Here is a 15,857-nt window from a genome sequence, read left to right as displayed (position 1 = left end):
AGCCTACCCTCTCCTTACCTCAGCCTTAGAGGGTCCGGGGCACTAGAAGAAGGCATGTTCTGAAGAAGGCTAAGGCCCTTGTCACATCCTCATACCACTCACAAACCACAAGTCACCCTGGCCCCAGAGGGTGGCTCTTAGAGGCCACATCCATGCTGTAGATGAGGTACCTGAGCGTCAAGTTCAGCCACCCCCTTCTCATTCCCTACCCCCTCCCTGTCTGGGAAGAGAATATGGGTGACCCCCCTGGCAGCAGAACCTCTACCACCTCTCTCCCCATCAGCAGCTCTGAGGAAAATGGTAGTTTTCACGAACCAGCTTGGCTGGAAGCTGTGACTTACCAGAAGCAAATATCTACCCCAGCTTGCCTCTCTTTCCCCTCTCTTTCTCTTTTTCTTGGGAAAGCATTTGAATGCCCAACCAAGAATGGGGAAGAATTGGGAATGAGCTCAGGTCTACATTCAGGCTGTTCTAGAAATGACCGCTCCTCCGGGAAGTCCTCTCTGATGAGCCACACTAGGATCTGTCTCACCTCACATAGGTAGACTTCGGTGACATGTGTTTCCTGTGTCCCATCTACTACCTCGAGACAATAGTCCTTTCTCCCTCTTTCAACACATAAGGATGTTCCTGGGGCTGAGAAATAGAGCTCTTTATCAACACCTAATACAGAGTGTGGCTCATCTGGGCTTACCCCGGTTCCTGCTTCTCCTGCTTTTGCAGTGCTGTTATGAGGCCAGAGGCAACGTCTAGAGGGCATTGTGTCCCTCCTGAGTCCACAGACATTCACCTTCTCCCAGAGCAGGGGCCTCTTCCCTCTAATCTCAAATCCATCTCCCACTTTCCTTGGAGTTGTTTGTTTGGGGTTTTTCTCATTTACTGGTTTAATCAGTCTCTACTGAACTCCAAAGCGGGCTATTTTTGCCGTCAGAAATCTGCCGCCTCCCCGCCCGCTGCTTTCTTGGAGTTTGCCCACAGGACCCCCCAGGAGGGACGGATGGGAATGGCAAAGCCACTCAGAGCCCAGGAACGCCAACGCCACCTGTCACGTTGCCTGTTCCCCACACCCCCAGCCCAAACCTGCATGTGCACACAGGCCCACACACAAGCACACACATGAACATGCACACACATGCCCCAGTGACATCCTCCAGCAGGGCCACCTCTCAGCCTGTCCCTCCTGGTTCTTTCTAGGACCTTCTAGAAAGCCTAGCTGAATTCAGGACAGGGAGGGAGGAGGCTTGGTTGTGCAAAGCTTCCGCTGAGAGGATTAAAAGCATCAATATGTGCGAAGCATAGAACATGCCTGGCCTGTGCACAAGCAAGGGCTCAGCCTTGTGAGCCATGAGGAGACACCCGTGAATAAGACTGGGCCTGGGCTCTAGGATAGCCATGGAGTCCTTCCTTCCTTATGCAGCATCCCATGGATTTTCCAAGTTTCCAAAGAACTCTCTCACCTGTTTCTTGATATTATCCTCATGTCAGTCCCAGGAAGTAGAAAATCTTCCCACCACACATATGGGGAAACTGAGGCCTTGAAGCTGAGAAGATGGAGGACAGAGAAGGATTCTGAGATTGATCCACCAGGGGGCACCCAGGAACAGTACAAAGCCCCAAAATGGGGAGGGGGTCTGAGCCTCCACTGGGTGCACATTGCACAGGGGAGATGGAAGAGTATAGACGGGATCCCTACACTTGGGGACCTTCAGTTCAGTTTGATTCAACTTCTGCCAAGGACCTACCGGCTTGAACTGGGGTGAGGTGGGGGACTGCTGTGTTCATAGATGATTAGTGAACAAATCGCCTGCAACTAGGGATGTGATGGAGATGGAAATAAATGCAAGGGGCAATGGATTTGGTTTGAGAAGATCAGGGGAGGCTTCCTGGAGGAGGCAGCCTTAGAGGATTAAGATATAGCTAGACTTGGGCCTCAAAGGCTAAACATACAGTGTACTAGAAATGGAGAGCAGCCAGTAGGTGAGTAACCTGGAGAAGGTCCCAGAAGGCCTTTAGCATCCAGCCAAGGAATCTGACATTCACTGGGAAAGCAGCGGGAGCCAAAAGCCAGCAACCATAGGCCTGACCCACAGGGTCTAGGCTCAAGCCTCAGCTGCTCTCCAGCGCTGTCCTAACACCTCTGCCCTCTAGGACACTCGGGACAGCTTCACGAAAGATGGGGCCTGGACTTGTGTGCCTAAGCAGGACCTGAGGCCTGCTCAGCCCTGAAGAGAGAGCGTGGGGTGTGCTGCCCCTTACGTGCTAGACCTGAAAGAGGCGTCAGACACACAGGGTCAGTCAGGTGCCGGCCTGGGCATTGGACCCCGTGTCAATGTCAGCACCACCTGCAGATGCTCAGAAGCCCAGAACCCTGGCCAGGAGCAGGAGGCAGCTTTGAGCCATGTCACAGGGTCACACTGAACACCCCGCCCCCCCAGCCCCATGCCTTTGAAAAGGAGGCAGAAAAGCCACCAGAAGAAAGGCAAGGAGGAGGAAGTTCTTTGTAGTAGGTAAAAGCCCCTGAGAATGGGGCACAGGCCAGGGATCCAGTTTCCTGTTTGTGTCTGGGCACCTTAGCTCCAGGTTCAAATATGTAAACTATCTGCCGGCCTGGCTGCAGGTGTGTGTGCTCCCAGGCTGCAGAGGCAGCGGTGGCCCCAAATGCATTCCTGACTCGGGCCCCCCACCCATAATGAGCCGGGAGACAGAGGCAGATAGCTCAGGGTTAACCCTTCCCGCACCACCAAGGAAGACCCAGTCAGGCTGCTCTAGGGCACTGTGGGGCCAGCTGGGCCTTGGGGTGCTCAGGGGGGCTGGGGGTTTCTGGACATGATGATTCATGTTTTCTGCCTCCGGCTTTCAATGCAACTAAAAGTTAGGGACTATCTGCTGTGAGGGGCAGCAGGGTCTGGCTGGGTGGGGCACCTGGATGAGGCTCTCTGGGAGCCAGGGTGCAGGTTGTACCTCAGGGTCAGGGAACAGTGGCTGGGCGGCACTCTCTTGGGCAGGGCGGGTGTGTGTCCAGCAGGCCCACGGCCTCCTGGCACCGCCAGTTCTGGGGCTTGTGGGGGACTATCAGACAGCTGATAACTTCAGCTCTCTCACTGGTCCCTGCAGCCCCCACCCTCCAGGGCTCTGGCTCCCCATCCCCTGCTAACTGGCTGTCAGGTACCTGGAGAGGTGTCTACCAGATGAAGAGAGGGAGCCAGGGGCTCTTGCCTGCCCCCTGAGGCCAGCCTGGAACTAGGTCACCCCTCCTCCCTATGGCCACTTCTTGCCCAGCCCCCTTTCTCCTCATCCCATTCTCCTTGTAGGAGTCCCCTCAGAGCTTGTTGAGGTCAGAACCAAGCCCTGCCCTCGGCCCACTACCCTGGGCCATCAAGCCTTTACTGGGTTGGTACTGGTGACCCCTCTTGCTGCACCCATTCCCCTTACCAGGCCTTGGCAACTCCCTCACTCCACAACCCACCCATGAACCTCTGTGGCCAACACACCATTTGATCTGCTGCCCACATGGCACATAAAGCCAGCTTCTGCTTCTTATCCATCAGCCCCCCCACCCTGAGCAGCAGGGGTGCCCCCAAAACAACAGCACAGCCCTTTGTCTCTGTCTCTGGTTGGGGCAGCAGCGGGGCACTCTGTATCTGAATCACATCCATTTATCAGCAGAGCCCTGGATGTGATAGCTGTGGAGGAGACCCAGGACCCCCACACCTCAGAGAGGTGATCTTCAAACGGCACAGGGGTCTTCCCTGTGGGGGCCTCCCGCTGAGCCCAGCGGTAAAGATCCCCAATGGTCCGGACGCCCGTGAGATCCGCCATTGCCCCAGCCCCAGCCAAGGCTAGAGGAGTCTTAATGGACAGCCAGTTGAAGTGGCCCAGGATGGAAGTGAGAGTCTGTGCCTGGGGTCAGCGCTGAGTTGGGGGTAGGAAATCTGGACTCCAGAGGTCACCAAATCCCGTTGTGAAGACTGAAGCCTTTCAGCCCTCATTGGGACCACTCAGAAAGCTGTGCCTGGTATCCATGCTGCCTGGTGCCTTGGCACCCCCTGTCACTGCTTCTGCTCCTTGGGCTGGTCCCTCAAGGCCGCCATCATGGGCTTGTTCCCTTCAGCCGCCCCTCAAATTTGCCTGTTCTCCAGGCCTGGCGCCCTCCCCTTCCATCTGTTCTCCTGGGCAAGTTCCCCCACCCTGGGGCCTCCGGCTGTGCTTGCACATCCCAGGTTTGCTCTCCCACCCAGACCCCTGCCCAGAGCTCCCGAACCCATGCGCTGTCTGCCTCCCTGGCCTCTCTGCCTAGGGAACTCAACATGACCAAGCCTGAGCCTGTCACCCTCCCACCCTGACCCGTCCCCCTCCCGCATTCCCTGCCTCTGAGAACGGCGTCACCAGCCACCCCAGCTCCCGAGCTAGAATTAGGAGTCATCCAACGCACAGTCATCCTCGACACCTCCCTCTCACCCCCACATGGGATTGGTCATCAACTCCTATGGGTTTCTCTTCAGAAAGGATTCAGTGCCACCCTCCTCACAGCCCCGCCGGCAGCATCATAGGGCAGGACCTGGCACCTCTCTCTTATTCCCACAGCTGCCCCCTCACTTACCCTCCGATCCATCCTCCACATCCACCGCCACCAGAGAAACATTTCTAAAATGGAGTCTGGATCATGGCCCACCCCCACTCAGAATCCTCCCGTGGCTCCCCATGGCCCACACTGACACGTTCGTGTGGCCCATAAGGGCCTGCCCATCCCAGCCCCACCTCCACGTCCTGCCGCATTCCCCACATGCCCAACGTTGCCCATGCCAAACGGGCCGTGCTGGCCCGCCAATGCTTTTCCTGCCCTCTCTTATCAAAATCCTCCATTTTATTCCCAGCCTACCTCCTCTGAGAAGTCTTTCTTCCTTATTCCTTTCATCAATACGTGGTAACCCCCACCCCCTCCCCAGTTACCATGGCACCTTGTCTCTCTGGGATCCGTGTGCTTTCATAGATGACTCCTCCCCTAGACTGTGAGCTACTCAAGGGCATGGATGAGATAGACTGTCCATCTCACCTATCCATCTCTGTGTGCCCAGCCCTGGTGTATGGAGTTGACAGCCATAAACGTCTGACGTGAGGGCTGGTTAATGTGAAATGAGAGAAAAAGCCCCGAAGGCCACTCTGTCCCCGAGCCTCTGCTCCTGAGTACCTCAACCAGCTACCCCTCCCCAGAGCCTTTCCACTGCCCGCATCTCCCCCCTGCATCCCTTCTACCTGCTGCCCTCGGCACAGCGAGGAGCCTGGGGGACCTGAGTCAGGGACAGCCCCCGTGGGGAGGATGAGGCCTTGGTCTGCACCCAGGCCGGCACCCTCCAGGGAGCAGGTCGAGTGGGCCGTGGCCCCGGCCGTGGTCCTCCACCGTGGTGGTGAGCAGCCTCTCCGATTTTAATGCGGGCCTCGGTGCTTCAGTGAAAGCCGGCATGGGAAGTTGCTAATAATGGCACTAAAATAAAATATGCTACATCTGTTATGGGTAGCAGAACAAAATTAGCTGCTCACACCTCTGACATCCAAGATGTCTTAACTTAAAATACTCCTTGGCTTACTTTACATCATTTACTGATTATATTTAAAAGAAATACAATTTTGCAATTACTGTTCTTTCCAGTGTGATATCTGTGCATCATTTTCCTTTTATGTTTATATATTTCTCCTTCATTAGTGCAGTCTGAAGGGTGATTAGGATTCTTCAAACATTTTACAGAGGTTAAACGTTGATTAAGATTTAATTATTACTGTAAATAGCTTGGAATGACATATGGTGCAAAAGCCTGACATATGTGCATTTGAATAAATGAAGTGCTATTTCCCAGGATGCCTCAGTAGCTGTTTAACAGCTTTCCCGAAGGGTTATGTTACACCTCATGGTAAGATTGCTGGGATGTTATATTTTGTTGGTTTTTGCAGCTGAAAGCTAAGAACAGTTTTCCAGTTTTTTAAAAACATTGAATATTTTAAATACCTAAATTGTTTTGCACAAATTTTTGCTAATTTGTCTAACTAGGTTAAACATTTTCAAAAGCATTTAGATTTTTAAGCGTGGGCGCTGTGCATTGTGTCAGTGGCAGCATGGGGACGAGGGGAGCTGGTGAGGTGGAGGGGACACGGAGGCCGGCAGGGGTGGGGAGGGAAGAGGTGGCTTGAGGAGAGGGGGTGGGGAAGAGGCCTGGGCCCTGAGCCTAGCTCTTGTCTCTTTGGCCCTCTTCAGTGGCCAGAGCCTGGGTATGGGGGTACCGTGGACCACAGGGGAAGGGCTCCCCTTCCCCAGAAACTCCACTATGCCCACTGGCTCTAGTCCACACTGAACTCCCTCCTTCTTGGCCTCTGACATGCCCGGTCTGGCCATGACCGAGTTCTTTGAAGGCAGGGCTGGTCTATGGCGCCTTCTGCATACTTCTCAGGGTTGCCCTGTCTTGACATACAGCAGGTACCTGGGACCAGGTTCGGCTGAACTAAGCCACAAAGGCCCGGCACTTCCTTGACTCTGCCTAGGGTGGAGATCATGCCGAGGCCCCCCTCACTGAAGTAGCACCTCCCTTTCAGGTTCCCTCAGGCATCCTTACTGGCTAAGTCCCTGGAGCTGCAGACCAACATCTGGGCTGCTGTAGAGCCTCCAGGGGGACCTTATTTCCCAGTGCCTTCTGCCTCCCTTCTTTCCATTCATTTATTCAACACTTACTGAATACCTCCTGTGCACTGGCAGTGAGCCTTGAGGGTGCAGGGATGAACACGATCGCACATCACGTTTGCTGCCTTGTGGAGCCTGCAGTCTAAAGTGGAGAGGGGGAAGACGAGTGGACGGTCAACCTCAGAAACAAGTGATACAACTGAGATGCAAAAAGTGCCAGAAGCTGTGGGGGGTCCCAGGAAGTGGCCACACCCAGGCTGGAGGAGGGAAGAAGATGTCTAAAACTGAGATGTGGAAGATAAGCCCAAGGAGGAGCCCGGCAAGGGGGGTGGAGAGAGGCGGTGACAGAGGGGCAGTTCAGGCAAAGAACCAGGGTGGGGAAAGCCCGGTATCTGAGGCATGGCAATAAGTAGGCGTGTGCGGTGCCTCCAGCCCCAGGCGCAGGGCGAGGCTAGGCAGGGGCTGAATAGCGCAGGAGTCGAGACTGTTCCCTGAGGACAGTGGGGTTATTGAGCCATTTTATGAGGACGAGAGGGGTGCCCAAACTTGTGGTTGGGAAGGCTCGCACTGTCTGAGGTGGGGGCAGACGGAGACTTGAGAGGAAGGAAGGAAAGAGGAGGTGAGGTGGTGCCAGAGCATCACCGGATGACGGTGTGGGGAGCCGGGTTGGGACAGGGGCAGATGGTGACTTCAATCCCGATTTCGATTTTCGGGTTGAGTTCAAGTGCCTGTGAGACATCCATGAAAAGGTCTAGTAGACAGCCCCTGCGTGCCCAGGACTCAGGGCAGAAACATGGCTGGAGAACCCGCAGATCTGGGGAGTCCCCGGGAGGGTGGAATCACCCCAGGGCTTGTGCAGGGAAGAGGGCCCAGCCAGACAAAGCCCCCGGTGACCCTGAGAAGTGTCCAGTGGATGTCACAAAGTGCAGGGTGGCAGTGACTTGGGAGAGAAGGATTTTTGTGGATTGTGGTGGGAACAGAAACCAGATTTGCTGTGGGTTGAAAAGTCAGTGGGAGGTGAAGAGGTGGAGAAGGCCACCTGAGACAGTGCCTTAAAGAAATTTGGTTGTGGGGGAGGAGAGAGACCAGGCGGTAGCTGGAGCGTGACGTGGGGTTAACGGGACAGTTTATCAGATGAGAAGTTCTTGTCAGTGTTGAAACGCTGATGGTCGAGAGTCAGTGGACTGTGAAGGTGGGAGACAGCAGGAGAGTCTGGGAGTGGGCTCCCGGAGTAGGCATGGGGGAGATGGACCCCAGGAGGTTCTGCCTTCTGAGGGGAGGGGTGGCAGGAGGGCAGGTGCGGAGCAGCGTGGACAGGTAGTTCATGGGTTTGATGGGGGGATGCCGAGGGGCTTCTTCTGTTGTCTTCTGCTTTTCCTCTGAAGTAGGAAGAAGGCTCTTCTGCTCAGGAAGAGTCGGGGGCTGAGGGCAGAGTGACTAAGGAGGGCGGAGAAGGTTTAAGGTGGCCCCTGTGGAGAATGAGGGAAGGAGCTGACTGGGCAAAGTGGCTGGGAGGAGGCGGGTTGCTGGTCACTGTGGGGGCCCAGCAAAGTCAGGTTCAAGAGCATGGTTGAGTTCCTGTAAACCTGGGCCTCTGCCAGTCAGAGCTGGAAGGACCTTTGGGCTAGAGAGTGGCTGGAGCGACAGCCCCTGGTGTCTGGGTTGGAGTGGGTGGGTGTGAAGACTGAGCTGTAGGGAGTCTGGGGCTTGAGGTCTTCGATGTCTAAAAACAGATAGGGATAGTGAGTGGGGTGCTGGAAGGATAAGGACTGTGGAGTCCAAGAAGGTTGAGTTTGGATTTCAGGAGTGTGGGTGGAGCAGCCCTGGGTGGGGACCAGGTCCAGGGTGGGTGTGGGAGTGGGTGTGGGAGTGGGTGTGTGCCACGAAGCAGACTGGGCCCTGGGAGATGAGGAGGTCAGAGTGTGGGACGTTCACCTGCACGGACACACCGTCAGAGGAAGACACAAGACCGAGCCAGGAAGGGATACTGTGGCAGGAGGGCGGTAAAGGAGGATGTGTCAGTAGGCGGCAGGGGGGGAGAACTTTGGGCACCAGGGTAGTTTTAATGCTACTCCCAGCCTCCACACTCACCCGTCCCCCCTCACCTTTCTTCTCTGTTCTCACTCTCTCCTCAGATCGAGACGTCCCAGTTAGAGCCTGAAATTGCCCGGGCCACGAGTAGTCGGACGGTGGTATACAACAAGGGGCTGTGAGTGGTGGCCGGCCGGCCTGGGGATGGAGTGCTATCCAGGCCGGGGAGCCGGGGGCGGGAAGGAGTCTCCCGGCTGCACCTGCAGGGAGGGGCAAGCTGATCCCACCGGTCCTGGGCCACCTGGGGGAGCACTGGACCCACAGTGGTAGGGAGACTAATCTATTCACATGTTAACATAAGGGTGAGGAATTCTGACACATTTCCTATAAGAAATAATCAAGTGCATTTCTGGGCCTTACGTGGGGTTGTCAAAACTCTACTCAGCACAATTATCTGTGAAGCTGAAAAATTGTAGAGTGCCCACGGGATAGACTTAGGATCCTTTTATACTTTGGGTTTTTTTTTCTTTTGTTTTTTATCTGAATCAAGTCTGAGCCTTGGCTGCAGTGGCCCAGATGGCGGCAGCGGACCAGTGGTGGCAGTAGGAATAGGCCAGGGGGCTGGTTGGGTTGGCAGAAGGGCTGGTAGATTCAAGACATCATGGTGGCTGGGCCCAATGGCTCCCTGAGCTGGGCTGGGCTGGGCTGGGCTGGGCTGGGCTGGGGGTAGGGGAGGTAGTCTACACCTCACAGGAGGAAGCAGCTATGACTGAGGTCCTCAGGAGGTGGCCCAGGGAGTCAGAAGCACTGGAAGCCTCTGGAAGATTCTGTGGGCAGTTGACTCTGAGTGTGGCTGGCCTTCATCCATGCTACAACCTGCAGAACCAATCCCTCTGCACAAAGCCCAGTGCCTGGGGCTGGGGTCACCCTTCATGGAATCCCGATCCATTCGAGGCCCCAGCTTCAGGCAAGAAGCCCCAAGAAGGAATGATGTTTGGCTGGAATTGTGGGCCTGCACTTTGACCTCTGCAGGGTGACCCTTCTTCTAGTCACCAGGCTGGAAGCTGGGCTGTGGGGCTGAGGATGGGGCTGGAGCTGGAGCTGGACCGACCTCCATCTGGGGGGCTCTCAGGCCCCAAGGCTTCCTGCCCCATCCTACTGCTTCCCGAGTGGGAGGGTCTTATGCCTGAGTGCAGAGGCAGGTTTCTAGGTACCAATCTGAGAGTCAGCATCAAGCCAGGAACTGCAGGCCCTGGCTGTGGCACCAATGGGCTGTGTGACCTTGGACAAGTCTGCTCCCCTCTCTGAGCCTCTACTCCCCATCCGGAACCAGAGGACTGGATCAGGGCGTTCCCACCGACTCTTCCAGCTAACCTCGTCTTTGCCTGTCCTGCTCAGATGCTGGTCATCCCAGGCACATCCCCAGTGTGGACACTGAACTGGGAAAGGGGCAGGCCCCTTTGGGAATGGCCTCAGGAGCTAGACCTTGACTTTCTGTATGTGAACCCACATCCTGGGAACACTTGATCTTTGCCCCTTTTCAGTTCTGAAGGAGGAGACAGTGTGGGTGGCTGGGCCTAAGTGTGGCTCCACACCCACGTGCCACCTCTCACCCTGCACCGGCCTCCGAGGCCACTTGCTGCTGGCTCCTGTCTCTTCCCATTGGCAAGCCAAGAAAAGGAGAGGCCTGCAGGGGCTCTGCAGAAGACAGCAGGACCCGAGGTGAGGGTGAACAGGGCAAACAAAGAGGAAGCATGGGCCCCATTGTACCCTTCACCTGCCCCCAGCTGGAATGGAGCCCTCAACATGCAGCCGCATGGCCTCCTCACCTCCCTGGTGACTCCAGCTGGGGAGAGACCTGGCTGGAGGTGAACACAGGCATTTGCAGGAAAAGACTAGTACAGGGCAGCAAGGCTGTGGCCATGGGCGGCTCTCACCATCCTCTGTGCAGGGGTGGTTGTGGGAAGGTGGGTCTTCCACAGGCACTGGCACCATGTACCCCCTCAGAACCCCGTGCTGTCTGTGAGGACCTCCCAGCCTGGCCCTGCTATTTCTGCAGAATGCTGCCCTGAGGGCCCCCCACTCTCCTGAGGAGCAGCACCCCCCTACCAGTCAGGAAGGGGTGAACACAGAGCAGGTAGGGAGAACAGAACAGCAGAGAAAAAGGGGCAAGTATTTTTGAGCCAATCCTGCCATAATGTGACCGTGCCAATGACAGGCTGGGTGTTTCTGGGTCCCCTTTTGAAAAGCTCTCTTCAAACTCACCCTACCCCACCTCTCATTGGACCTTGTTTGTGTGCACTTTACCTTGAGACCAAAACTGCCCACCCCAGCCCCACTCCCACCCTTTCTGGAAATGTGGTAGAGATGGGGTCTCTCCAGCTCCCTCTCTGGACTGGCTGCCCTGGCCCAGCCCCACCCCAGCCCCAGCCCTGTGGCCTTGTCATCTCATAACCTACTTACTTTGTCTCCTGGATGATTTCTGGTCATGCTCCCAAATGCAACTTCAGGTGAGCTAACGGGACTCCTCCTTGGGAAAGGGGTTGGCAAAAGATCTGTATAATACAGCTCAGGGTGATGGTGACAGAGGGTCAGTGGCCGTGCTGATAAGATTAGCCCTGGCTTGGCTGTAGAAAACACCATAAGGGAAACCTTTTGGCCAATATCCATCACCCACTCTGCTGAGGCCAGAGGAAGGGAGGCCTCGTGGGCAGACTGGCTCATGACTGGGGAGGAGGCTGAGCTAGGTCCCACAGCTAGGGTGTGGCTGGTCCGGCTGCGCCAGAATCCAGGCCATACCTACAACTGGTTCTCTAGCCCTGGTGTACTGCCCCACCCCCCACCCCCACCTTCTTCTAGTCACTTCAAACATTCTCTGAGGCTCGGGGATGTCCTTCTCCCATTCCGGAGAATAATCTGATGGTGCAGGGGCCAAAAGCCCAAGATGTCTAGACGGCTGCTGGGTCAAGGTGGCTGATAGCCCCCTTTCTACTTCCTGATTGTGAGCTGGCTTGTTTTCTGTCCTGAGCCCCTGGCCTGGGAGAAGAGTGGGGTCCTGAGAGCAGAAGGGCCAGAGGACAGGGGCAAGTGCTCTTCCAGCCCTGGGCCAGGTGTGAGTGAGGCACGAGCACATATGCCTTGGCCACACCAAGGGGACTTTGCAGTGTCTTTTTAACCTTCTCAGAAAATTTCTCAATCTCTGTGATTTATGTAATACTAATGAGCTGTGGGCAATAAATGATGGATTTAAAGCATCAGGGCTTGGCTTTGTGGGTTGTGGGTGGGAGCATTAGGGGTACAGAAACACAGTGGGGACAGGCCAGGGCTGCCTGAGGATTTTGTGGGAAGCCCCCCGAGGAAGGTGCAGACCCCAGGCTCCAGGAGGGGTCAGGCCATCTGGGAGGCCCAGAGGGAAGGGGAAAGGAAAGGGTGGAAGAGCATGTGAGGGCAGGAAGTTGGACAGAGGGCATGGGTTGAACTTTACAGAAGGAACCCCCCCCTTTACAGAAAAGTTGCTGAGCACTCACTAAGACCCCACTGCAAGGCACTTGAGTAGATAGGGATGTTGGTAGATCTCATACTGTTGCTGTCCGGGGGACACAGAGGGGAGTGCAGGTGGGAGGGTCATTCTGGACTGCCTGGGAGCCCAGAGAGTCTTCATAGGGAGGAAAGATGTGAGCCAAGTACAAAGGTACCAATATCCACAGTGTGTGTGGCACTAGCCCCAGGAATTCTGCCCCTTCTTAACTTCCCCACAGTCCCTCAGGGCCTGGCACTAGCCCCAGGAATTCTGCCCCTTCCTAACTTCCCCACAGTCCCTCGGGGCCAGGCCTCAGCCACCTCCTAATAGTTCTGGCCCCTCTTCTTCTAGGAAGCCCCCAGAATCCCTGGGGAAGTGAGGCCCGAACTCTTTTCCTGGACCTCTAAGCATCTTCCACCCCTGCAGGGAGAAGCTGATGGCCTCCCATGGCAGGGGGACCATGTTGTAGAGGTGAGGTCCACGGCTGGGGTCACGTCAACCCAGGTGCCAGCCCCAGCTTGGCCCCAGCATGAGTGTTTGACTTCTAGCCAGTCACTTCCTTTATTCACCCATTAATTTGGTCAGGTGTTTATGGAGCATCTTCTCCAACAGAGCCTTGGTGTCTTTAGCTATAAAATGTCAAGAACAAGCATCACTCGCTGGGCTGGTGTAAGGATTGGAGAGACCAGGTGAGGAATGCACCCCGACTCTTCACTTTTGCCTGCCAGGTGTCAAGAGAACGGCTGCCTCCCCTTACCTGTGCACTGGGCCCCTCTAGGAGGCTTGGGGAGGGGGGGCAGGAAAGGGATGGGGGCGGGGTCTGTTCTCAAAGTGATACTTCTAGGTCATGGGGCTTCTGGTCTCTGGGGAATTTCTTTGCTAACAGCCCCACTGGCCACAGCCCCCATCCGGGCGGAAATCCTTGACTCTCAGGACAGACACAAATCCCTCCTGGGAGCTGTTTGTTGTTTTTAGCTGGTTTGGGGGCTCAGCTCCTGCCCAGCCCGGAGATCATTAACACTCCAGGAATGTGGCCTCCCTGGCCCCATCCCCACCCGCTGGCCCCTAGGGCCTCCCTCCTCCCACTCAGGCCATGATTAGAAGGAAAGTCAGAATGCTAGGGGATGAGGACAGTGATGAGTGACTCTTTCTCAAGGCCCTGGGGTACCTGGGATAATTTGAAGAATGGAGCTCCCTCAGTCTTCCAGAGCTGCTGCTGCTCCTGCCATCTCACCATACCCCTGCCGCTGATTAGCTCCTCAAACAGAAAAGTGTCAGCCACTCCCGAAAGGCCTAACCCCCATGTGCCCTTGCTTCCCTGCAGTACCAGGAGTCTCCTGGGCAGTGGCTGAAAAATGTTCATTCACTTCTCACGTCCCACTCTGAGGTAGCCGCTGGCAACTTGATCTAAGCTCAGAGCCTGACTCCTTCCTGACAAGGACATCTTCTCAACCAGAGCAAGAATCTGGGGCCCCACCTCACCCCAGTTCCCTGGGCCTTGTGGAAGGGTAAAGGGAAGGAAGGAGAAAGAGAAGGAAGACAAATGAGTGACAGAGGCACCAGGTGCCCCATGCAAATTCAGCGAGGAAATGAGGGAAGGAGGCTGCCCTCAGCCCCCTGGCCCCCTGAGCCAGTTCTCCTCTCCACACGGAAGCATGGCAGAGCGAAGGGCAGTACAACAGGGCCCTCACTCAGTCCAGGGGTGAACCGCACGAAGCTCAGCATTAGGGAATGGGGTGGGGCAAGACAAGATGCTGGAAATAGAAGTGGGCCAGCTGCTGCAGGGCAAGGGGCAGCTGGGAGCCACTAGAGGCTTTAAGTAGGGAAGTGGATTCATCTGGCAACAGAATGGAGTGTATTGTAGACACAGGCAAGACTGCTGGCGAGACCAGGGGAGAGTCAAGGTGAGGGAAGACGGAGCCTAGACCAGGGGGTGGGAAGGTGAGGGAGAGGATGAAGAGATTCAGGATTGCTCAGCTCTAGGTGATTGGTGGTGGAGAGGGTGGCCGAGAGAAGTCAGAGATGGCCCCAGGTTCCTGGCTTAGGCAGCCGAGGACATGGATGGTGGTGCCGTTTCTCAGTTAAGGAACAGAAGGAAGAACAAATCTGCAGGCCTTCTGCTTCACAAGTTATTAGAGGTCCCTGTGAGGTACTCAAGTCGAGGTGTCGGGACAACCGGATGTGCTTGTCGGGAGCTCAGGAAGCAGGTGGAGACTAGATACGTAGCTTGGCGTGTTAGCCATTTACTGAGCACCTGGAGCTAAAGGGACCGTGGCAACCACCCAGGGGGAGTATGTGGGGTGAGAACAGGAAGACCTGGGAGAGAACCTCCAGGAACCCCCACCTCTGAGGCCTGGCCCAAGACAGGAGACTGCTAAAAAGCTCAGCCATAAGAAGGGTGTTATGGACTAAACTGTGTCCCCCCAAATTCAAATGTTGAAGCCCCGATCCCCCATACCTCAGAATGCGACTGTATTCAGAGGTAGGGTCTTTAAGGAGGTTATTAAAGTAAAACGAGCTCAGGTGGGTGGGTCCTAATGCAATACGACTGGTGACCCTATAAGAAGAGGAAGTTTGGACACAGATGAACACAAAGCCAGCCATCTTCAAGCCAAGAACAGAGGCTTCAGAAGAAACCAACCCACTTTGAGCTGGTACTCTGAGCTTAGACATCCAGCCTCCAGAACTGTGAGAAAATGTACTTCTGTTGTGTAAACTGCCTGAGCACACTAATGCCAGGGGTAAGAGGAAGATGAGGAGAGCGTGGCACCCCAGAGGACAAGAGATGAGAATGCTTCCAGTAGGAGAGGCTGTGCACGTACTGAATAGGTGCTGGGAGGTGAAGGAAGACGAAGACCAAGCACGTCCTTTGGAAGGACCTGGAGAGAATAGTCTCAGTGGAGTGTGGTCAGGTCAAAAGCCAGATCTCCATGGGCTGAGAAGTGAGTATGTCTCCGACTGGCTGCCAGTATACAATTAACTTGTAAAACAAAGGATTTCCAAGAGACTGGGTTGTGAGCTGGGCATTGAGACACGACAGTGGCTGCAGCATAATGTGGGGGTGAAGGGAAGGCTTCAGAAGGCACACTGGGGCTTGCAGACATTAATGGGTGAGAGGGGAGGAGCCTAGGGAGACAGGCAAGAGGAGTGAGGTCTCCGGAGGGGGGCTGGCCGGGAGGAGAGAAGGGTCTCAGGGGTAACAGGAAGCAGGTGGAGAGGATGGGTTGGATGCAGGTAGTGTGGATCTGAGGGAGGGAGGTTGAAGGGTGAGAGACTAGCTTGCCTGGCCCCTCCAGGTATACTTTGCACCATTCTCTATCCGCTCTCTGTCTGGGAGGCCTACTCGTATGGACTTGCCATTGGGCAAGTTTGGGAGTCTCCAGTGGGAAACTGAGGATTCGAGGAGGGTGACACTGGGGGGTCGGTTCCGCGGGCCTCCCCTGCATCATTGGGCCTCCCACTCATGAAGGCTGCGGCTCCTATCTGGGGCTATCTCCATCCATCTGTCCTCTTGAGTTCTGGTAACTGCTCCTGCCCCTGCCTCTTCAGGCCCCAGGGCTGTGGGCCATCGTCATTAGCCTTGTGGCGCTACAACATCTCTTGTCAGGTGTCTAAAATTCGTGAATTGTTCCTTTATCC

General features: G+C 55.6%; 1 protein-coding gene across 2 annotated transcripts in view; it reads left to right on the top strand.

The window, feature by feature from the left end:
• SFXN5 (sideroflexin 5) overlaps positions 1-9,390 on the top strand; it is a 113,268-nt gene extending 103,878 nt beyond the window's left edge. For both annotated transcript variants that reach the window (XM_047069570.1, XM_047069569.1), the window contains one exon: positions 8,803-9,390. In XM_047069570.1, the coding sequence (XP_046925526.1) occupies positions 8,803-8,880 (78 nt within the window). In that variant the 3' untranslated portion in view covers positions 8,881-9,390. The remainder of the gene's footprint in view (positions 1-8,802) is intronic.
• The last annotated feature ends 6,467 nt before the right edge of the window (positions 9,391-15,857 follow it).

This window comes from Lynx rufus, unplaced genomic scaffold (assembly GCF_022079265.1).
Source record: "Lynx rufus isolate CCGP_SWC_20201006 ecotype Redwood Valley unplaced genomic scaffold, mLynRuf1.p SCAF_8, whole genome shotgun sequence".
Classification (NCBI taxonomy): domain Eukaryota; kingdom Metazoa; phylum Chordata; class Mammalia; order Carnivora; family Felidae; genus Lynx; species Lynx rufus.
Note: the sequence above shows the minus strand (reverse complement) of the source record. Positions and strands in the feature narration are given on the sequence as shown.